Source organism: Mustela putorius, unplaced genomic scaffold (genome assembly GCF_011764305.1).
Source record: "Mustela putorius furo isolate JIRA1106 unplaced genomic scaffold, ASM1176430v1.1 tig00003949_pilon_pilon_pilon, whole genome shotgun sequence".
Classification (NCBI taxonomy): Eukaryota; Metazoa; Chordata; class Mammalia; order Carnivora; family Mustelidae; genus Mustela; species Mustela putorius.
Genome location: NW_025422093.1, coordinates 7,245,361 through 7,269,772, shown reverse-complemented (window position 1 = coordinate 7,269,772; position 24,412 = coordinate 7,245,361). Strand labels below are relative to the sequence as shown.

General features: G+C 41.3%; 1 protein-coding gene across 5 annotated transcripts in view; it reads right to left on the bottom strand.

Moving 5' to 3' along the window:
* ANK3 (ankyrin 3) overlaps positions 1 to 24,412 on the bottom strand; it is a 671,415-nt gene that overhangs the window by 124,416 nt on the left and 522,587 nt on the right. For all 5 annotated transcript variants that reach the window (XM_045069902.1, XM_045069903.1, XM_045069904.1 and 2 more), the window contains 7 exons: positions 23,080 to 23,178; positions 22,698 to 22,796; positions 16,885 to 17,082; positions 11,762 to 11,860; positions 3,711 to 3,809; positions 3,521 to 3,619; positions 2,445 to 2,540 (listed from right to left, as the gene is read on the bottom strand). In XM_045069902.1, coding sequence (XP_044925837.1) covers positions 2,445 to 2,540; positions 3,521 to 3,619; positions 3,711 to 3,809; positions 11,762 to 11,860; positions 16,885 to 17,082; positions 22,698 to 22,796; positions 23,080 to 23,178 — 789 coding nt within the window. The remainder of the gene's footprint in view (positions 1 to 2,444; positions 2,541 to 3,520; positions 3,620 to 3,710; positions 3,810 to 11,761; positions 11,861 to 16,884; positions 17,083 to 22,697; positions 22,797 to 23,079; positions 23,179 to 24,412) is intronic.

Below are 24,412 nucleotides of genomic sequence, written 5' to 3'. Positions count from 1 at the left end.
TAGCTGCTCAGTTTCCTCCTCTGCCATGATTGCAATGTCACTAACTCAAGCATCTTTTTCAGAATTGCCTTGTCAAACACTGTACTCACAGGGAGGATGAATCTTTTTAGGGTTTTTGAAAAACCAGTGTCTGCTTATGAACTCACGGGCTGCTGGGACTCCAGCAAGGGGCCCCGCAGAGACCCACCTGCTGTGCAGACCGCACTGCAGTCAGGGAGCTCAAGATCACAGACTCCACCCTGAACTCTGTCAGCCTTCATCCATGCCCGGTAACACGTAACTGCTACCACACGGATGATAAGGTGGTGTCTGGGGTGGAAATAAGGTCTCAAATACCACAGTGCTGGTCTGAGTTTAAGGGATTCCAATAGACTCTACTCTCACCTCTGTGGAGCACTCATTTGGTAAAAGCCTGATGTACCTCATTAGGCAAACTGGATCTTTCTGTTAGCATGAGTCCTATCTTTTCTCTCTCACAGAAAAACTCAGCTGATGACACTAAGGGATATGGCCTGACTCCTATACTCCTTCTGTCCTTCACCTAGACCAGGCCTTGGAACCCTTCTCAGGCTATAACTTTAACTCCTCTGCCTTTAACTTGATTTTCTCGTCAAGTTTTTGTTTTTTTGTTATTTTGTTTGTTTTTGAGAATCTCTACATCCCATATGGGGTTTGACCCCATAACCTTGAGGTCAAGAGTCAAACACTCTACCACCTGAGCCAGCCAGGCGCCCCTCTTCAAGCATTTTTGATATTCAAGAAACATTCTAAACTTTCCCAATGAGTGAGAAAATAATTTATTTTAATTTATTCAATAGGCAAGATTTATAGGGATGCCTGGTGGCTCCGTTGGCTAAGTGTCTGTCTTCGGCTCAGAGTCTTGCGACCAGGGTCCTGGGATCAAGTCCCACATTGGGCTCCCTGTTCAGCAGAGAAGCTGCTTCTACCTCTGCCTGTCTCTCTGACTGCTCATACTCTCTCTCTCTTTGACAAATAAATAAATAAAATCTTCAAAAAACATGAGCAAGATTTATATTTTGAATGATTATATAGGTTTTACATATTTACTGCAGTGATTTCAAATCTTTTATGGCATTGTGACACTTCACCACTGTTTAATATCTTGTTCTTCTTCCTCTTTTTTTTCCCACTCTAGAAAAAAACTAGATGGAATATCTATAAGATTAAGGTCAATAAATATTATTTGTTTAAACTCTTTTCTCAAGAACTTAATAACAGATTTTAAAATCATGAAGTACTCAAGCAGTATACATAAAAGCAATGTGTAGTAGTTTATCTCTATACAAACTATACCTTGAAGTTAGAAACATGCCCTGGTTGATAACCATTGCCCTAGCCCATTAAAGCTACTGCTTTCTTTTCTGCAAATTGCATAATTTCTCTCTTGCAATCAACAGGTTATTTTTTTGTTTTGTTTTGCTTTTGTTTTGGGTTTTTTTTGGTATTTTGTTTGTTTGTTTTTAGCTTTAAAGCCTGTACATTGCTAAATAACTCAACCAGTAGATTGCTACAGAAGCCCTCAATCCATTTTTTAAAAAAATACGAAGCACTGTGTATACAAACTGTTTGCAGATGCTAACTATGCCTCCCTTCATGCCAGAAGGTTGTGGATGAGAAAAGGAGGCACAGCTGATAATGCCCAGTGTTCCAGAGTCCAGAGCCAATCTCAGGCATGTGTGTTGAGTCACGGAGTTAGGAGTAACTCCAGTAAGCCTCTGATATGGTGCAATATCTGCTCATGATTCCACGGTTACCAAACCCCACAGCAGTTCAAAGGCTCCAGATGGTGCTAATAAGAAATGACTTATCCTAGAGGCTGCAGCTTGTAAAAATGTATCTGACGCAATGAGGCCTCCTGGTAAAGATTTATTTATAATTTTAACAAAACATCCTATTGTTTTTCCTACGAAAATTCCAATAGCTGAACGGAAGAGCAGTGAGAGTGGTGACAAAAACCCATTCTGATCCTCTCTCTGAGGTCTTATTTTGACACTGTAAAAAACACATTTACAATAATGACAACAGTGTATCCATTATCATTTGTGAGTTATGACATTTCAAAGAACCATCTTATCTTCCACTTCCTCCCATTGCCACAGGTGGATGTTAAAATATTTCTGCCTCCAGTTCATTAAAATGTTTTTATAGCAAAACAAATAAGTGCATACATTTAGCCTTCTATGGAACAAAACACTCCATAGCTACTAATGCAGCTTTTAAGAAGGTATTTTTTAGTGTTTAGCATCTCAATATCAGAAATGAGAGTGGCGATGCTGGCTGTCGGCAATGAGGTGACAGCATTTGGACACACGGTGCTTAGTCTGTGAATGGGAGGAAAGTGGGTTTATCTCCCAAAGGCCCCGGAAAATCAACAGCGTGAGCCCAGGCACTCAGGGTGACGAGGTCCGGCGTCTGCTACTTACAGTCGTGGTCATGGTTTCCTCAGTCACTACCTTCAGGGTGTCGACCACTGAGATGTAGCCAAGCCTCCGGGCAATGGCCAGGGCAGTGTTCCCATTCTGGCAAGAGGGAAAGGAGGACAAGGAATTAAGAAGTCATTCCCCGTGTCTTGGTGACTGTGTGTTCCCACACGTTTCATCCATATTAAACAGAGGGTGAGTGTCTCATCGGTCCCACCCACTGTCCTACACAAAACACTACTTCATTAGACGTACCTTGCACAAAACCCATCTAACCTGTTCCCCCTCACACAGAAGACACTTGGCTGCTACCTAGGGAAGCCAAGAGGCTTTTTAACATTCTAAGTCATCAAGGAGACAAACAAGTTTGTTTTGTTTTGTTTTGTTTCTATATGTATTTCCTACTAGGTGGCAGGGGATTGGTAGTGTTTTATTTCATTTTATTTTTTTAAAGATTTTATTTATTTATTTGAGAGACTGAGAGAGTGCACACAAGCAGGGGGAGTGGGAGAGGGAGAGGCAGTCTCCCCATCGAGCAGGGAGCCTGATGCAGGGCTCGATCCCAGGAACCCAGGATCATGACCTGAGCCAAAGACAGACGCTGAACAACTGAGCCACCCAGGCACCCCAGGATTTGTAGTTTTTTTTTTTTTTTTAAAGATTTTATTTATTTATCAGAGAGAGAGGGGGGGAGAGAGCGAGCACAGGCAGACAGAATGGCAGGCAGAGGCAGAGGGAGAAGCAGGCTCCCTGCCGAGCAAGGAGCCCGATGTGGGACTCGATCCCAGGACACCAGGATCATGACCTGAGCCGAAGGCAGCTGCTTAACCAACTGAGCCACCCAGGCGTCCCAGGATTTGTAGTTTTTAAGTGTGAAACACTAATCACATCTCTCTTGACAGCTCACAATATAGCTACTGTCCCTTGGCCTGAATTCTACTGAATATTCCATTTATACCTATTAATGAAAGTAGAACAGCGACATTGGTGCATGAAGAAAAATATAAGAAGATTCTAGCATCCAGGTCCATCTCTTCCCTCTTCCCTTAGCCTCCCTCTTCCCTTCCCTTCACTCTTACCACAGTGAGTTCGTTGGGGGAAGCATTGTTCTGAAGCAAGACATTTATTATATGCGTGTGTCCCTGCTGAGCAGCTTGATGTAACGGCGTATACCCATTCTGCAGAAGGAAGATGGAAGAAATGACTCTTGCTTCCTTGGACACAAAATCAATGACTTTGGTGGTGGATACGAAGAAGAAAAGAGTTTACCTTTGTTTTGGCATTAACTTTTGCAGAATGCTGGAGCAGGAAATTAACAATCTTGATGTTTCCATAGTGGCAGCCTACATGTAAAGGTGTATATCCCATCTGTAATTACATTTTTCAGAAAAGAAACCTCATAAGTATATTTTCAGAAACAGCTATCCTAAATAGAAGCAAAAGTATTATTTAACCTGTCTGTTTGAGCTGGCATAGTTTTTTTCCCCCCTACATATATATACAATGCCCTTGATATTTCTGAGAGCTAGTGTTTGATATAAAAAATAATACCATGTCACATGTAAGGAGTTATTCAATGTCCCAAAGTGTTCTCTTCTGCATCAGCTCAATTTATTCTTACACAAACTTTTCTTTTCTTTTTTTTAAAGATATTATTTATCTATCTGACACAGAGAGAGAGATAGTTAGAGAGGGAACACAAGCAGGGGAGTGGGAGAGGGAGAAGCAGGCTCCCTGCCAAGCAGGGAGTCTGACACAGGGCTTGAGCCAAGGACCTCAAGACCTGAGCTGAAGACAGACGCTTAGCGATTGAGCCACCCAGGCACTCCTCACAGCAACTTTTCAAGGGAGGAAGGAAACATGGCACAGTCAACAGCTGGGCAGAGTGATTCAGTGGCTTCTTGTCGAGGGACAGAAAGAATGCTCTGTGGAGAGATGTGGACTAGGATTTATTGAACATTCTATTCTCTAAAAGCATAAAATGGTGGTAGAAAAAAACCATGAAGTGGTTAAATGATAATGCCAGGTAATAGATTGTCAGAACACATGACGGAGATGGAAGTCAGAAACACTAAAGCGGAAGAGGCTGGTGGCAGTTCAAGAGGTCAGAGACGTCTGAACTTGATCCAATACTCATGCTGGAGTTAAAAGTCTCCTGCTTACATAGCTAGGGTATCATAATTTGAAACCAGCTGATTCAGACAAGACAGTAAGATGCTAAGCAAATTAATATCCACTGACCCCTGAGGAACTATAAATTGTATCCATTAAAAATATATCTTCCATATATATAATTATATACATATATATGTGTGTATAATTACTTTTTAAAATAAGGATATTCCAGATACTTTTCTAGAGGGCCACATTGTAACAGACAGCACCATGCAATTTCAGCATTGACAATGAATTTCTCTTTATGAGGACACCAGCAGCACAATACTGACAAAAGGGAGAAGACTGAGTTTTAAAAACATTTTCATTCTCAGTGTGTGGAGGGCAAAGGGGAATCCATGTTTTCAAGGGTCTGTATCTCATATATTATGCACTATTGTATCTTTATGGTGACTCTATCCTATAGACAGAATGTTTGTTCCTCCCCAGATTCCCATTCTGAAACCCCAGTCCCCAGTGTGATGGTATTTGGAGATGAGGTCTTTGGGAGGTAATTAGGTCATAGGCAATTAGATGAAACCCCCCATTAATGGGATTAGTGTCCTTATAGGAAGAGATAGGAGACAGCTTGTCTCTCCTCTCTGCTCTCTGCCATGTGAAGGTACAATAAGAAGGCACAAGGTGGCCATGTGCAAACCAGCATGAGGTCCCTCACCAGACAAGGAATCTGCTGGCATTTTAATCTAGGAATTCCCAACCTTCAGAACTGTGCAGAACTGTGGTATGCTTGCCATAGCTACTCAAACCGATTAAGACATGCCCGCAAATGGGTTATATCTGAATTTGAAAAGAGTGTGCCCAGACCACAACTGATGGTGGAAGGTGAAGACGTCTCACCAGGATGTGCTGCCCTAAAGAACTTTACTCTGGTCAGATGCTGTCCCGCAAACCAGTCAGTGCTGCCCGGATGCCCACTGCTACAGCTCGCCATAACCGTGTACGTGAGTCTGACTTTTATGGTCCCTGAAGCTGCTCAACGTGTGGTGAAGGAGATCCTGGCTTGGTAACCAGAACTGACTGACCAAACTTTGCAGGCTTCTTTCTTGATACTAAGGACTCAGGATATTGCATTAGGAATCAGAATGCTGCTTAGTGGAAGAGGCACGAAAACAGTTTTCTCCAATCGGTTCTCAGTACATGTAGCTTAACTGAAGTAACATTATTCCTAAATTTCATGGTAGAGGATTAATCCCCAGCTAAAAACATAGAGAAAATATTTTTGAAATCTAAATATTAAGAAACTTCTCAGATTTTTAGGGGTGCCTGAGCGGCTCAGGTGGTTAAGCTTCTGCCTTTGGCCCAGGTCATGATCCCAGGGTCTTGGGATCCCTGCTCAGTGGGGGCCTGCTTCTCCCTGCTTCTCCCTCTGCTTGTGTTATCTCTCTTTCTCTGGCAAATAAATAAAACCTTTAAAAAAATGAAAAAGAAATAAAAATTTAAAAAAGAAACTTTTCAGGTTTTTAGTCAGTGTGCCTAATTAAGCAATGATGCAACAGTCTCAAAAGGCTGTTTGTTGCGCTAAGTATACTAATTAGATTTTTTAAAGAAATTGAATCGTGTGAAGAATCTTAAAGCACAGTTTCTACTTATCCTCGTAGCTTTCCATCCCATTCCTAGTTAAACCCTAAGTCATTATCATGGACTATGCGACCAGTCCTATCTGGTCCCTTCTCTATACCCCCTATGCATTAATTCTCTGAGCTCATTCCTACTAATCTCTTCCTTGCTTGTTGCACTCGAGGACACTGGTCTTCTTGCTGTTCCACAAGCATTAAAGTATTTTATTAAAAAATACATGTGCATAGCCAAGAAGATTTAGCTGGCAGTTAGAGAAATGAAATTGGGGCTCTTCCATTCATTGAAGGCTAGAAAATTCCCACATGAAATAGCACCTTGCACATATATGCTCAAAGAGATGTGATTTGAGAAATTCTTTCCAACTAGCAGCAATCGATTTTGGAAAGACCAACTATTCTTTCTGGAGTGGCTAGGAAATAATCACAGTTCCGGTATCTGAGCATTCTCTGCCTCTTTTCCACTGTTGTCTACTTAGACCGTCCTTACGAGTGGGGTTTGTCTTCTCCTTTAGGCAATACTGAAAGGCTGTATTTGTGTAGAAAGAGCTAACAGGTGCAGAGGGAGTAATCAGGCTGGTGTTTCTGCTCTATGCTGCCACAAGACCATATCTTATTGGGTTATAGTTAAGCACATCCCCACACAAATGGTTTGAGAGAGAGGGAGTAGGAAATCCATACTTACTCCCAACCTCCTAAAATCTCTTGTCCTCTAGGAGTCGATCCTTGGCTTTCCTTGCACTTAGCATAGTTTTCCTCAGTGAACACACCCACTCATAGCTACGACTACTCCTTGATTTTATTTATTTCAGGTAAACAACTTTTTGTTATTTTTATATATTGATGCTATCGCTTTAAGGAACATCTTTCTATTGTCACAGGTTATATGAAATAGTACTTGATAATGAGGCAGGTAAAGCTCGATACAAAATTATAAGATATTCTCTCAAATAACTTTTGCAAAATTTTAGTTTGGTATAACTAATTGAAATTAAAAAAGTGCATTTCATAGCAAACAGGAATTCTCCCCTAGAGAATAAACTCTCTGAAAATAAACTCTCTGGACTTAGTTTCTTAAAGGCGGTATAGTCGAAAATCTCAACATACTAAAAGAGAAAAGAAAGTTGAACATTTCCCCTGTAGTTTTTTGTTTTATTGTTTACCTCCAAAATTAATGTGGGAATAAACTGCGGGAGAAAAACAAGCAAATATCTCAGATATTACAGAAGAGTCAAAGTGAATGAATATTTTCTTTTTTAAAAAATTTAATTTATTTGGCAGAGAGAGAGAGATCACAAGTAGGCAGAGAGAGAGGGGAGGAAGCAGACTCCCTGCAGAGCAGAGAGCCCGACGCGGGGCTGGATCCCAGGACCCTGAGATCATGACCTGAGCTGAAGGCAGAGGCTTAACCCACTGAGCCACCCAGGCGCCCCAATATTTTCAAAATGATAGGAGAAAAATAAGTAAATTGCCATCTCTCTCCCTAGTGTGGCTTATCCCAATTCTGATGCGTCTTGTAATTTAACCTCTTCTCTTTCTCCTGGCCCCTTCCTCTCAGTGGACAAATACATTTACGTATTTCCAATCTTAGAGAACAAAAACACCTCTTCCAAATATTTGTTTCTTTTTCTAGGTCTAGATTCTTCCAAAGCGAAGCTTCTTGAAAGAAGGCATCTTCACTCACTCTTCCTTCCCCACCCCCCTCCTCCCATATTCCGGGGGACCTACTTTCTAATCACCCCCGTGCCAACCCAGTGACAAGCTTTAGTACTTCTCTCACCCGATGCACCCTCCTGGTTCATGACCTGGCGTCCATGTCATACTCTTTCCTGATCGGCTTAAACGCGTCATTAGGCCTGCTTCTACCTCCTTCATCCACTTAAAAATATTGATCCCAGGGGGCTGGGCTTTGGTTTCCTCCTCGCTGTTTCTCAATGATCACATCTGCATTCCCAGCATCACTTAACACAACCATTCTGACAACTAACAAATCAGGATCTATAGTCCAGACCTCCATTCTATACCCTGGAGCCAAAACTTTAGTCATTTACTGGATTTTTCCACCTGGACAGCCCCTAGATCATCTGATATACAACACACCCAATACGGGACTCTTGATCTTCTTTTCCCAGCTAGCTTCTCTCCTTTATTTCCAGTCTCCTTGAATGGTACCTGTGCTCGCCCAGTCACAGGGCTCCCGTCCTTTGATGCCTCTGAATTTCTCACTTCTACTCATGTCTTATTGTTCATACTTCTTTAAGTAGTATTTCTCCAATTTCTCTCTTGTTCACCAATTTCCCATCTGCCCCTAAATGAAAGCCCTCTTTGTTCTCCGCCTGGACCTTGGCAGTAGCCTTCAACGGCCCCTGCTCCAATCTCCTTTGACCGACTCGGTCTCTGCACTGTCTCCTGGGATCTTTCTAAACTGGATGTCTGACCTTATGATGCTTCTGTTTAAAACCTTCCAAGGCTTCCCAGTGCAAACAGAATGAAAAGCTGAACTTGCTCAGTCTGGCACATTAAGGCTCTCTGAAATCTTAGTTTTCTAGCATGCCCCCCACCATTTTCTCTTGTTTCTGCAAGACTGAACCAGTTATACCTCCCTTCTACACTCCCCACCTTTGTAAAATAATTTAGTTCATGCCAATATTTCTTAAAATTATTTATTTATATATGGGGTCAAAGTCAGATTTTGTACCAATTCACTGTGTGACCTTGTACAAGTAACTACTTTCTGTGCCTCCATTTCCTGATCGGTAAAATGGGGATACCAACTTCACCACCTTCTAGGGGTGTTGTAAGAATTAAACCAATTAATAAAGGTAAAGCATTCAATACCTGACACAGAGAAGATGGGTAATATACTTTGCTATTATTACATTATTTTATTATTTTTATTGTCACATATCTTCCTTTCTAGACTCTAAGTACTATGAGGCAAAGGAATAAATCACCCTGTTAAGAATTTGGAAACTAGCAGGAGCTCTAAAAATGAATGTAAAATGAGTATCGAATTTTTTTTATTATTTTACACACGTGTAAAGAAATACAACTTAACTGTTAATTTGTAATCAGTACCACTGAGAATCAATGTATTTTGGGTGTCTCAATTAACCTTTTAAAAACCAAAAGGAGTAGCTTTATTTCAGTGGAATCACACTGAATATTAAACCCTGTGGCCAGCAGGACAATTAAGTCTGATCTGATTCAGCAAAACTCAAATACAGAGTCAGAGGTGTAGATGATCAGCAAGCCAGTGGGAAGGCTGGGAAAGCTTTTAACAGGATTTTCTGGTCTTTTCCCCAAAACAGAGAAGAGTTCTCAATGTTCTCATGATTGCTATGCTTCAATTTAAGCCAATGAATTGGACAGTACCACATATTACACCTGTAGGCTGCTCAGAGATCATCTTCACCAGTAAGAATCTGCAAGTTCATAGAACATAATAAATTCCTTATTCACAAGATTAGAAAACAAGCCCCAAAACCCATCTCTTGCCCTTCTGCTCTTCTCAACAAGGGGACAATCACAGCCTCAGTTTTTTGGGTGCTATGATCTTTGCTGAGACAAGAAAGAAAGAGAAAAGAATTTGTTAAGAGGCCGGTACCTTGCAAAGTGCATCACTTGTCAAGGGCAGGAAAGGGAACACGCTTCATAAATACTACACCAAGGACTAAAACGATTACTGAACCTGACCTGAGGTGGGCTGAGTTAGGAGGAAACGCTGATAGAGGCCCAAGACTCTTAAGCCCAGGGGACCTGTGTGCAAGAAGGCTCACAGTGCCATGTCCTGCCTCCCAACATGCCCTGGAGGACCGCTGCCACACTTCCTGACTGAATGAGGGGTACGCCTCGGATGTGCAGGGACAGAGGCATACCAAGATACTTAACCCTGTTTAGGACTCCTAGAATTTTTAATCTATAAAGGGAAAGATAACAAAAAAAAGTGTTTAAGTCTGTGTTCGTGTGTGTAAATGAAACAATACAAGGTGAATATATTTACCTTTAATAAAATAAGGAATAAGAAGATAAATCTAAATTCAGTCTGGTTTTTTTTTTTGGAGAGAGCGTGCATGAGCGAGAGACAAAGAGAGAATCTTAAGGAGGCTCTAGCACAAAGCCTGATGCAGGGCTCAATCCCACAACTCTGAGACCACGATCTGAGCCAAAATCAAGAGTCAGACTCTCAACCAACTGAGCCTCCCAGGTGCCCGTAGTCTGATTCTTTTTTCAGAATTAAAAATGCTTTTATTTTCAAAATGGAAAGTAACAAGAAACTACTCAGCTGCTACTGGGGCCTTTACCGCTAAATACTCAGCTACCTAGGGAAGCAGTCAAGGCTAAAGACAATGAGATTTTTTTTTTTTTTTTTTAAATGGGGAGGAAATAGAGTGAAGGTACTGCTGAGCATTCTGGCTACAGAGTGAGGCCATGGAGACCGCAAGGGCACAGAAATTCCAGAAAGGGAACTACCTACCTCACTTTCCCCGTTCTACCTAGGGTTGTCCTGGCCAGGGACGATGGCACTTGCTTTACCATTTTAACACAGAGTTTAAAGCACAGAAATGATCGTGCCTGGTCAGATCTCCTTCAGGCAGCTCCTTCTCAACAGGGACACAGTATGGGTGGTGGAGCCACAGCCCCGAGAGCCGAACAATGAATGTCCGAGGGGTGTAGTCTACTCGGGCTGCTCCCTCTGTGTTTATCCGGTAAGTCCAGTCTGACTTTGATGTCTGAATACCTTTTTACTTGGTGAATTCCTAGTGATACTTCTATATTTGTTAATATCTTCAGTATCAATAACCTCAGAATCGATCCATAGGATACCCAAGATGTTGCATGCACAGTATTTAATAAGCATTCGTTTTTGTGTCAAAAATATGACACACAGAAAGAAACAGGAGTTCTATTTTCGAGTAAATAAAACAAGTTTGCTATGAAGTACCAAAAGAAAATGCTCAGAGAAAAGAGATTAATATGAAGTCTATCTCATAAGATGAAGACACAAAACATCCATTTTTCTTATCTGAGTTTGAAATTGTGGCATTATAGGATATTAACCAGTATTTCTTTTTCTTTTTGAAGAGAGCTATTTGTCTGAGAGAGAGAGATGCTCACAACCACACACGCCATAAGGAATTTAGCGACTGAATAATAATTGAATAAAACTTACTTTATCCTTTTTTTATGGACTATATCCGAAGAAAGTCAAAGGTCACAAATCACTGATAAATTTCTCTGTATGCATTAAGTCAGTCACAAAAGCCAAGAAAGGAACAAGATTTTACACCCTGCCCTTAAAGGACAGATCTGTTGTAACATCAACAGTACTAACACGGATGGGCATCTACAGGCAGCTAGGATAAAGAGCCTACGCCACCAAAGACAAAAGCATCTGGGACACTGTCACCAGAGACTTCAGTGTCCCTTGCACAGATGCATGTTTGAAATATGATGTATAAGAGATAGGACGGAAAATCTGTCTTCCCCCTAACCACCCCTATCAAATTTTCTGTTTCCATATAGGAGTCACTAAGTGACACTGTATAGGAGCACATTCTTTTTGTATACCTTTGTCTGGGCATCCACGTTTGCCCCTTGGTTTACGAGGACTTCGGCCACATTCACTCTATCTTCTTGAGCAGCCAAGTGCAGCGGGGTCAGGCCATTCTGTGAAAGAGTCAAAGTACAGTCATCTTAGAGAGTGGAGTGTGGCACACACAGGCATGTTCGAGCAACAATTTAGGAGTTCTGGGAGAGGATATCTAGAATTTGCATGCTAAAAAATTCTGCAGGATAAGCTTACCTATTAGCACTGGGCCAACACTGTGACCTGCAGGCTTCATGAAAAATTTTACACACCCTCAGCAGTGGAGGGGTGGCCGGAACCTTGTGTCCTCATCACAAACTCAGCACTTATCAAGGTTTTCCTACATTTGCTTCATCCAGCCCTACTTCCTGTTCATTCTTTTCTTTGTGCAAGCATTTGAAGGCAAATCCCAGACATTATATCATTTTCTTACTACATACTTCAGTGTTCATTTTTTAAAACTAGAGTCTTTTTTTTTTAAAAAAAAAATGACATAAAATGATATAATGTCTGGGATTTGCCTTAAGATACTTCCACAAAGGAGAAAAAAAATTTAAATGAACAAATGAAAAGCAGAATCAGGCCTGTAAATACAGAAAACCGACTGCTGATCGCCAGAAGGAAGGGGGATGGAGGGATAGATGACATGGGGGAAGGCGAGGGGGAGGTACAGGCTTCTAGTTATGGAGTGGGTAAGTCATGGGGACAGAGTGATGATACTGTCCAAGTGATGTGTCGGGATGGAGATGGACAAGTTCACTACACTTGTAGTGAACACAGCACAATGGATAAAGGTGTCAAATCACTAAGTTGCACACCTGAAACCAATGTAAGACTGTATGTCAACTAGACTTAAAAAATAAGTAAGTAAATACGTATTTACCAACCCCCTCACTGGAGACATTTTTTTGCAAAATTATGCAGGAATTTCAAGACATTATCACTGGTGCTGGCATTAACAGAAATTAAAAGAAAAATTAGTTGTAAATTAAATATGACAAAAATATGTTAACATTATTAGTTTTAAATTAAATATGATAAATGAATATGTGATGATAGCATTTTCCCCATCAAATATTAATATCCAAAGCTTATAAATACATTCTGTATGTTGCTTCTGGGTAGGAAATGCAAAAATGAATGCTATCTCCTGAGAATTTCCAGGTCATTTAGATGGCGTATGTGTTTACTGAGACTGAATATTTGAAACCGAGTCTACCATAGAATAAACAGACTACCTGGCTGTTCCAATGGCCAAGGAAATAATCGCCAAGACTATACTCTGTTTTAAAAATCTTCTGTTGCTGTTAAAGTGTCTTTTCATGAATAATACTTAAGAGAAAGAAACTTGGTGTTAGTGCTTCCAGATTGATTTCCTTCCCCTAATATCAGCTGTCCTATTGTTAGAAGACAAGAGTGTATCAGATGCAGCAGCAGCAAGGGCACAGAGCCCTCGAGATGCTGAACGTTATTTAGTCAGGGGCTGCCCTTCCATATGACTGATCCCAGGACTCAGGAAGTCACTTGCTCTCGAGTTCTCAATAATGTTTACAGGATTAGGGAGGAAGCCCACTCAAACTGAAAAAAAAAAAGAGAAAATATGGAAAGGAGGGCTAATACATTCGACTGAAATCCAAGAAAAATAAGCTGGGGCCAAAACCAGTATCACGCAAACACTGACATAATCTGAAAGTCATGTCCCCTATTCTACTTCATTGATTTATTAAGTTTTTATTTTACTTCCAGTTAGCTAACACACAGTGTTCTATAGTTTCAGGTGCACAAGATACTGATTCAACATTTCCACGCATCAGGTGGTTCTCGTCATGACAAGGCCGCTCCTCAATCCCCACCCCTAGTTCCCCCCATCCCCTACCCCATTCATGTTCTATTTTAGAGGCAACAAATATTTTTAGCCATAATATTTTGTCAAAGTATCATGGTCACCTATTCTAAGTTAAAGACTTTCCAAAACTTCTGAAGATTCTTTACTGAGTGGTTCTCAGCAAAGTTTGGGGATGTCTTCTGGCACGTGCTCTACTCTCTCGCGTTCCCTGGTCTGTGTTCACGCTGCCCCATGAGCCCCCCACTCTATCTGTGGCACGGAGGCACTCACAGCTCTCTGGGCTTCTCTCTCCTTCCTCGCCTCTCAAAGGGCTCATCGTTCCATTTATGTGCATGCCTTCTATGTGCTCACCTCTATTAAGAGCATCATAACCCTGCATTGAAATTCTGTTTTCTTGTCTGTCTTCCTCACACCACTATGAGCCTGTTGAGGCAAAGCTGTACCTTTAATCTTCACGTAACCAGTGTCTACCATCCAGCCCATACTAGGATCTACTAAATAATTAAATCAGAAGAAAGAGCAATCACCTTTAGGTAAAATAGGATAAATAAAAACTTTTGTTTATCTTCATGATTTCCATTGAGAAGATTTTTTAAAAATAGTGTGATGGTTAAAACAATCCCATTTGACTTCTGAAGCTACCTGCTAACCTTTTATAAGGTTTCAACCATTGCTCATTTTAAAAAATGGCATTTACTTGGAACAAGAGACCACCACCAACTCAGAATATCAACAGGCCTGTTCAATATTCCATTAGCGGGACAAAGGAATGGAACTACTTGTGGTTTGCAAAATCCAAGCGGGAAGGTAGGTAGGAACATCAAAAGGAAAAGCAAATCAAATCAAATGCTAACACTTCATCAGTAATTGGGGTTCATTGGCCTCTTTTCCTTAAAGTGACCAGGAAACGCTGGGGATCAATAATAAGAAAGGAACAAAGTGAAAACAATGAAGTGTTTGGTTCAACATCAATTTTCACAAAAGCTACATCTCTTTTAATATTTATTTTTTAGCAAAGGCATGGAGTCTAGTGTTGAGTGGGAGTTGGGATGGGCAGGTGTTTAAAACTTGGGCAGTTCAGGAAAAATTGACAGAGAATTTTCTGAGCTCCTTGTTGCATAATGAAGTTCTCCTCGTGTTCTGTTTTCACTTCAAGGCTTATTTAATACTTTATAGAGAACACGGCAACGGAGAAAGGAAGCAAAGATTTACAAATGCCTTCCCATTAGGTCATTTCTAGGTGCTGTGACGTTCCTGAACGTTCCTGAACACAGTGCGCTATTGGGAAGCCACCTGATCCACTTTTTAAAACTTCCCTGGAAGGTTTTCTGCTGATGTCACGTTTTTTCAGGAAGGTGACCAACAAGGTGCAGGTTGCCTTGGTTACCCACGTCACGTGGACCTTAGAATTCCCTCGCTGATGTCCAGTCTCCCAAAGCAAACGCTGAGAAATGCTGAAGTATTTCCAGTCTAAAAATTTCTATGATTCTAAGGCTGGATATACGCTGCAACTAGCTGACTGGAGTATTTTATTTATTTATTTAGACTGGAGGATTTTAAGGGGAAAATCAAGTCATACTGAACTTTGGTATCAAATCTAAACATTTACCTATGAACCAATTCTTAAGGCCTACATTGTCTCTGAGAGAATTAGTGAGCTATAGTATTCTGGGCTCTTAAAATAAACTCAGTGGATGACAGAATGTACTTCAAATGGAGAAGACCAGGTCTTCTACCTCATTAAAACAAGTTGATAGTATTCCAACACTCAAAACTCAAAAGCTCCAAAAAAAAAAAAAAATCCTGCTAATGACTATTTGAAATTGTCCTGTGATTCTTATTAGTGCAGAGACATGCTCTCCTAAAAGGAATGTTTAAAAAGAAAGCTATGAAAAAATCAAACTGTCATACCGGAGAAATATGAAAAAATGTGTTTGCTCTGCAATGATCACAAAGGATTTTCAAGACACTGAAACTGAAAAAAAGGTTTCCCTGTTCTCTCATGTATGTCTTTTCAGCTACAGGATGTGTTAATTTACAACCTTGGGAACTCAGATTCATGCAGAATAAGCTTTTCCCCAAACTGTGAGAAGTCCAAAATTAAGAGACCTATTCTTTTTCTGCTTAAGAAGAAAGTGCTGAATGTTATCCCAGTTAACCTTTATGACATCTCTGTGAGTTAAATATTTTGTCTTCATTTACAAGAGGACAAAACCGGAGCTCAGCGAGGTCATATAACCTGTCAAATCAAGTAAGAGTGAGGTTTAGGATTCACACCCAGGAGATTTAAAGCCTTTGTGATTCCAAAACACAGGCCACATACTGGGGGAAAAAATAAGTTACTTTTTATTTGTCATCATAAAACTCTTGCTATCTTGAAACTCCAATATCTAAGCTACGGTTGTGTCATCACCAGTGGTAGAGAAGAAGCTAGGGAGTCTGGATTATCAAGAATTTGGGGGCACTCTTGCAGGCTTTCCTGATATCTGAAGGGAAGAAAGAAACATCTGTTCTGTATTTTGAGCAGATCTCAGACTTAGGTATTGATAAACAGTTCAGCAAACTCTGTATATGCAAGGAGAGGCTGTAGCTTCATTAACATGTCTCTGGCCAATTGTGGGCTGGACTTTTGTTTTGCTTCACAAAATTCTTCACAAAGATTCAGAATGTCAACTATGAAGGCAGGGGAGTTTGAAAAATTTGGGGAACAGAGGCTTCATGCATTCCTTGAAATTGCCAATTCACACATAAAGACTGACAACTTTTCTAATCTGTGAATAAAATAGCTAGTCTTAATTTCTGTTAATGAACTCTCTGAAGGAAGCACTATTTCCAATATCTGTAATCTCTGACTTAAAACCAGGACAGGCAAGGAGCAGGTGCCCCCAAAATGTTTGCAGACTAAGTCAACAGATGCAATTTACAACTTACTATTTGCTAGGTTCTGGTAGGCAGCAATGTTGCTCTTTGAATTAACATTCTTACAAAATTTCATAGAATTCAGAAAAACTTTGTGGACTTCATTTTTAGGGCTCTGTGTTATTCAATCCCAAGACTTTCCAATTATTGATTTACCATTCTCTTACTGCTTAACCATATTTTCTTAAAGTTTTTGCTATAATAAATATTTTGGCAAACATCCTTGTGCGATATTATTCTTTAAAGATCAATTTGACCTGGATTCTTCATGCTTCTTAGTGACCTTTCCGACAGGTAAGGTTCTACTGTATAGGCTTTGTAGAGAAAAAGGAAGGTTACCTTATTGCTCAGGTTCACGTTAGCATTTCTGCCGAGGAGCAGGGACACCATGTCCACGTGTCCTTCCTGAGCTGCAAGATGGACGGAAGCAATGCCTTGCCGGGTAACCGCATTTGCATCAGCACCATATTCCAGCAGAGTCGTCGCTATGTCCATCTGGTTCTTTTTGGCAGCGATGTGCAGCGGCGTATAACCATTCTGTCAACACAAATCACTTGGTCACATGCCCAGGAAAGAGATAAAAATGCGTACAGTGCACTCTCAAATAGCATGCTTCCCTTTCTAGTGATTTTCTTCGATGGTTTAAAAATTTGGAATCCTGTAAAGCAACCTGATAAATCGAGCTGTGCCATTAAAGTATTGCGCTCATCCCCCACATTCCTGAATCTGGAAATTATACTGCAGACAGTTTAATGCAAGAGAAACAGAGTGCCACTGGTTTTACAAAAGGAATATAGAGTTCTTTCCTACCATGTTGGTAGGTGCTCAATAATTACTTGCTTTATTTAATTTGATACTGAGAAGAAACCCAAGTAGGAAACAATAAACAGTATGGGCATGTTCAGAGCTGTTATCCTGTCTTTAAAATATCCATAATGGTTATTTGTTGCTAACAAGCTGAAAACCTAATGTTCATGGTAGTCCAGATGCTATTATTTACTCTCATAACCCTTTTGTTTTATTATTATTTCTTTTTGAGCAGGCTCCCAATGCAGGGCTCAAACTCATGACCCTGAGACCAAGACCTGAGCTGAGATCAAGAGTTGGATCCTTCATCGACTGCACCACCTCTCATAGCCCCTTTGATTGCCTCCTTTACGAAACCCTAGTTTCTATGTTATGCTTCGGCTGAACTGGCTTCCCAAATAAGATACGGCTCATGTTTCTGTTTTTTGCCTCCCTCTATCAAGAATGTTTATCCCCCACCAGGTCCTCAGGGCCAGCATTTTCCAGCCAAAGCTTCAGCTAAGGGTCATGTTCTCATGAAGTGTTTCACCTCCTCCTTCCCCTTCTAACACCCACTGAGCCTGACTGACTCTAATCAAAGTCTTGGAGATATTTTGTGGCGCTCTTTCTTTTCCACACTTGTTTCCTCTTACTAAAACACAAATTTGTTGAGGGCAGGTATTGTGTCATATCTGTCTTTGTATCTCTATTAATGCCTCATGGTGACTGGTGAATCCTCAGAATGTGAGTCAGACTTACTAGAACTTTTGGAACATTCTGGGATCCTCATCTTGGCTGACCCTTGGTGCTTAAGGTAGTGGTGACCTAAATTTCTTCGGTAAACTGTTAATTAGCTGTGTTTCAGGGTCCTTCAGAGCCCTTTGCTCTGAGAAAGAAAGGTCTCCTGTGCTAGGGAGGGGACCCTGTCCTGCCTTAGAGTCATTTAAGAGAAACGCAAGATTGTATTTTGACTTGGGCATGACTATATATAATATAAAATATTATAAAATATGCCAATGAAAAGTTAGAATGACTTTTTTTATAGAAAAGAAGGCTTAGAGAAAAAAAGATAGAATTTGTGGATTTATACTTGGGAAAATGATCCAAATCTAGACAACTATCAGTCGCACTCTTTCCAAGCAATACAGATGGGTCAGAATCAACACAGAGGACACTGGGGACTGCTGAACCACTCACAGGCTAGCCTACTGCAATCAACCCTCATATTTTAAGTCACTAACATGTCCTAGGAGGACAGTGTTTACTTGACAGACGCTCTTCTTCTAATCAATTGTAGAGGATTTAAGCTGTTGGATATCAAACCATGTGAGTGGAAATGCCGCTTCCAGACTCTTCTGAAACCACCCTCTGCCAAATGGGATGGGCCAGGGTAGAAGATTTTATATCCCTATTTTTAGTTTGGACTTAGTGCCATCTGGAAACCCCAGCTGACCTGGGAAGCCTTTGTCCCTCTGCACAGACACACCCTAAAGAAATTGCCTTCAGAGCCAAATGAAGAGCTTTGGACTGAGCCCAACTCTACAGCGAGTGACAGGAGGGGGAGGTCTGTTTCCCTCCCATCCCCACCCCTGCCTAGAAGACAAAATTCACCAAACAGTGCTAAAATAGGACATCTGATTAGTCAATATGTCTAACACTGGCTAAACAGAGTGGTGACAGCAAGATAGTCTGAGTTTAGCTTCTTACTGAGCACCTTATTTCTGTTTGCTTTTGCATGGACATAACCTTCACATTAGCCACTTTTCAAAAATTGAAGGCAGGTCAGTGTCCTCTGAGAGGTGTTAATCATCTTGATTACTTTTAATTCCACCCCAAAATCCTAGGCACTAAAGAACACTAATCAAGGGAAGCTCTGGCATTTCTGTAATGCATGCTGATTTCAGACAAGCTATTCATTACTACTGAGGGTTTTATTCTGAGCTCCATACCTGAGCTACAAAGTAAAGTATAAAGCAAGGGGGAAACAACTGATGGTATTATTTTAGAAGGGGAAGTTCATCTCAGAACGACTTAAACTGTGTTTCAAATAATAAACAAAAAGTTCACCTTGAGACCTATAAGAAATTTTCTAAATTTCCTAAGTGCTTTCTAATTTCTGGAAAGCCAAATGATTCTTACCTGTCATGCTAAAGGGGACAGGTACATTTATCAGAAAAGAAATAAAATAGAGATCCAACTACAGAATCATCTTAGATATTTTTTCCTCTTGATATAGAGGATAAAATGCTTGCCAAGTGTGCTTTTGCATTTCAAGATGAAAACAAAAGGAAATGTAATTTTATTTTACCCAAAGTAATATATTTATATGATGCTTCATATTTTTTCTAAGAATTTTCACCATCTCTACAGTTCCACATCAATAGATACATTACACATTTTACAGAAGAGAAATATGACAAATAACAAGCTATGGCTCACTATCCCTTCCACAGGTGCCCAGGTTATGCCTGAATTCATGCCAATCCTCCTTCTAGTACAGGGTCCTGCCTCAGGAAATAGATCCGGCTAAAATGGATTACAGAAGCTGATCTCCTTTTCCAGCACCTTTCTACCTCTCCCATTACAAGATCACGTTGTGTTTCTAAACTCGTGTGTGTAAGAAAATATGTTGGCAACTCTACAAAAGAGAAGAAAAGGCAACAAAATGTCACATACCCTAAGGACCAAGCACATGAATGGAGGAAGAGTTCACACTGCAGTCACTACTGTCAGACCCTCAGCTCAAATCAGGCCTTACTGAGACTTTGTTCCTCCTTCTGCACCTCTACCAGATTCAGAAATGCTAAAGCTTCCCTGGGGTATGGGAGGCTATTTGCTGACCCCGTATCAGTCTCCCTCCTTCCTTAACAAAAGCGCCTTGGCACCATGCCGAGCTGAAAAACTACATTTCCCAGCTTCCCTTGCAGGAAGAGGTGGCCAATGGGAGGTAAGGAGAAAGGGCTGGCTGGAGCTTCTGAGAATGCCCTGTAGTCCAACTTTCTTTCTAGTTTATGGCTTAAAAGAGGGCCTGGCAATCTAGGCAACAACAATCTCTCAAAGAAAAGTCGAAAAAAGAAAAAAAAGAAAAAAGAAAAAGAAAAAAATCACCTGAAACTTTCCTTAAGACTCTGGAAACACTGAACCAACATCAACAACTGCCCATCTCCAGACTGCTGAGAAAAATAGAGCCACATCCATTTAAACCAGTATCTTCCAGTCGATGAAGCCAATCCTACCTGATAGAACAGGCTTTGCTCAGGCTCAACGCCCAGAAGAAGCTCCTGACAAGAATCACTGCCGAGGAAAGTGGGTGGACACAGGGCAGAGCTCCGCCTAAGGCTAAAGGGCCGTTAGAGCTCTTTGCCACTCTCTGTTAAAGATGTTCTGCAGACATGCAAACATGGAGGCTTGTTTGGCAAATACAAAGCAGGAGCCCAATGGGAAATACACCAACTACTGACCTATTTCAGAGTTATTTGTGGACTGAAAGACAGAATGGATGGATGGAAGGGTGGACTGCACACATTTTGCTTCATGTACTACTTTATGAATCTTGTCAATCTTAAACTGCCTGGCACAAGTGGTGTCAAAGTTATCACTCTCATACGAGCACTGAATTGTTTGCCTATTAATTATTGACGGATTGACCACCAAGAACATGTTTTTTTTTTGTTTTTTGTTTTTTTAATAATATAATAAAAGTGGTCCGGGTTCAGAAGGATATTAAAATATATTAAAATGAAATAATCATTAAGTTACATTGTAATTTTTTTCATATTTTACATTGGGATAAAATATACATTACATAAAACCTACCACTGTCACCACTTTTAAGTGCACAGTCAATGGCATTAAGTACATTTCACATAGTTTTCCAAGCATTACCACCGTTCGTCTTCAGACCGAAACGCTATCCATTAAATACCAACTCCCCGTTTCTTCTTCCCTTCAGTCCCCGGCAACCAACATTCTACTTTCTGACTCTACATGACTGAAATCAGACAATACTTGTCCTTCTGCGTGACTGGTTTATTCTCCTCAGGACCGTGTCTTTGAGGCTCATTCAGTGCTGCAGCCTGGCCCAGAATTTCCTTCCTTCTTAAGGCTGAATAATATTCCACTGTATGTATACACCACATTTTATTTACCCATTCATTCTTCAATGGATAATTCCATTCCTTTTGGCTCTTGGGAATAATGCTATTCTTTCTTTCTTTCTCTCTTTTTTTTGGAAGATTAAGTCTTTACCAGAAGTCAAGGCATGGCTTTATGATGGGGAAAAATGTTTGTCAGGATCAGAAACTATGGGGGGAAGCCACATTTAGATGAAAAGCAAATTTAGGGGTATGATTCTGAATTCTAGACCTCACCGGGTACAATTCTGGAGAGGATGGGACAGGAGATCATTAAGACATATTGGTGAAGAGTTTCTGAGGAGAAATAACTGTCAAAGTTAACCTACTCCCTAAAAGAAGGTACCTAAAAACCTTCTCTTTTAAAGTCTCCAAAGCATTCTGGAACAGCCCCATTCAGATTTGATCACAATCCATTAGATTGAAACACTAAGGTTAAAAGAGGGCTCTAAAGATGCCCCAAAAAGGCAAAGTCAAAAAAACCCCAAAACATAAAAAGCTTAAAAATGCTAAAAGTTCCTTCAAGAGCAGCGTTTTAGGGAAAGCACTGGACAGCATTATGTAGCAGCATCATTCCAGTTTTTCTCAGATCACAGTCGTCTGCTCGACAACAGAGAGCCTATTAAACCAACAGCACTCGATTAACCTATCTTTAAGTAAACTCTTCTTCATGATTTGCCTCCCAAATCAGCATGTATGGCTAATTAGTAAGCCACACACCCTACATAGCTCTTTTCTGAGAAATGTAGGTTGTCTACTAGTCAAAAATGCTCTAACAAGAGGAATAAAGATTCCCCTTAGGATTAATAAAAATAGATAAAACTCCCAACCTATTTTATTAAACAGAAATAAACAACTCGGAGGCAATGTTTCACGGCCAGGAAAATATAAGGCATATTTTTATAACTTTGACAACTCAGACTTTCTTATTCCCTCAGGCCGTGCTGATGTTTTTAATCTGACTGAAGAGTACTTCAACTTCTTTTCCTCCACAGGCCCCAGGACGTCCTGGATTTTTAAGGAAAATCAACTGGCAAGTGAGTATTTATTGAGCATCTACCACATTACTGACGAAATAGCTGAAGGCACAGAGTTCTGGAGGCCCTTCTATGTCTGTGACTTTTCCGTGATGTCTAAGGTGGAGGGTGCCCCATGAGCAGCAAAAGGAATGGACAGACAGAGGCCGGCAGACGCCGCCTGCCAGCCTCCCCGGGCAGGCCAAATCCCAGGTACCTTTGCGGCCGCGTGAGGTGAAGCTCCTTGGTCCAAAAGCAGGAGGGCCACTTTCTGATTATCGTAATGTGCAGCCACATGCAGTGGGGTTAGCCCGCTCTGAAAACACGTGCAGAAACAACAACCATGGTCAAAAGTGTCTTTAACACCAGAGGCCTAGGTGTGGGAGATGGGGTTAGTCTGGGTTCAACACAGAGTGCAATTTACATTCCCGATTCCACAACGCTTGGACCCCGGCATTCAGCTTCCTATGTCCAAAGGGCTCTTCATCCTATGAGACTTAATTAACTCTGGACTAGTCATAATTTAGGTGGCTGTTGGTGAAGGAGCAAAGGCTGGTTTGGTTACCCTGGAAGTGGCCTGAGGGCAGTTGGCTCCATACCTTCCCAGCAGCATCTGGAGAGGCACTTTTCTGTAGCAGGAGATTGGCTACTTCCAACTTCCCATACTTTGCTGCCACATGAAGGGGAGTAAATCCTTTCTGAAAGAAGAACCATAAAAATAATGAACAACAGAAATGACACAAAGGTGTTGCTTTCCTGGAACCCATAAATGATTCTAACAATGAAGCACAGTTAAGCGTGCATTGACAGACCCACGCAGGACGATGACAGCCCGAGTCCCTTCATCAACAAGGAGGATCGGGATTTTTCATCTTCCTAACTCTGCTGACTGAGCCTCCACGTGCCACTAACTCTGGGACTTCTCAGGCGTCTGACCAGGACAATGGTGGAGAGCTGGGTCTGGGGTGTACTCCTGCTGCGTTTTAGGGTTTCACAGTTTGGGAAGAATAGGTTACTGTGTCCCAGGCCCAGTTTGGATTTGGAGGGCTTGGGAAAATCCAGGACAAGTCTGGACCTCCCGTGATCTCACATCACCAGACTGGAGCCTTTTGCGCCCACTTCTCCAATTCCTGCACGTATACACATTGTCTTTCGCTATGCTCCAGTCCTCAGGAGTCAGAGATTCTCGAATCTTAGCTACCACAGGTGGACTGAGTAACAGCACATGGTTCCAGCCCAGTAAATCTGCCAGAGTTGGGTACTGAGAGTTGAGCAGCTGCTCTTGCTTGCTACCTGCTCCCACAAGGATCTGGAGATCCACGAGTCCGTCAGCATGCGCTCCTATGGAGGGTCCCAAGCATGAGTCGGAGACTGGAGGGTCATCAGCACATCTGACCTCATGAGACTGAAGCCAACTAGAGCCAACAGGCAGCTGGCACAGTGGAAGGGCTGGGGCACTCGAAACCTAATCCCCACTCACTCTGTTCCACATATTAAATGAGATCCAGAAACTGTGCATCTCAGCTCTGCTGAGGAGCCTAAAGAATTACAGGGGGTATAGTTGGAGGCAGTCATCATTTATTCAGATAGTTTTCCAAGGATTGCCGATTACTGTAATCGGCTTGTGTATGGATCACACTTCCCTGCATCCAAAGAGGAGAGTGAAACACCCATTTCTAGCTTTCTCAGACATGCCATAGGCCAATTAATCTATCAGACTTGCTAGGTTTACATCGCACTACCAAAACGCGAGCTCTATATTTTGCAACCTGTACCCGCAGAGCGACTGAGTGATAGGTTATTGCTTGAAGGCATCAGAGTGGAGATTTGAAACATCAGACCACTAATCACACAAGACAACAACAACAAAAGAGTAACAACAAACAAAAATGAAAGAAAATCCACCTCCTGATCTGAAAGTGGTTTGGACAC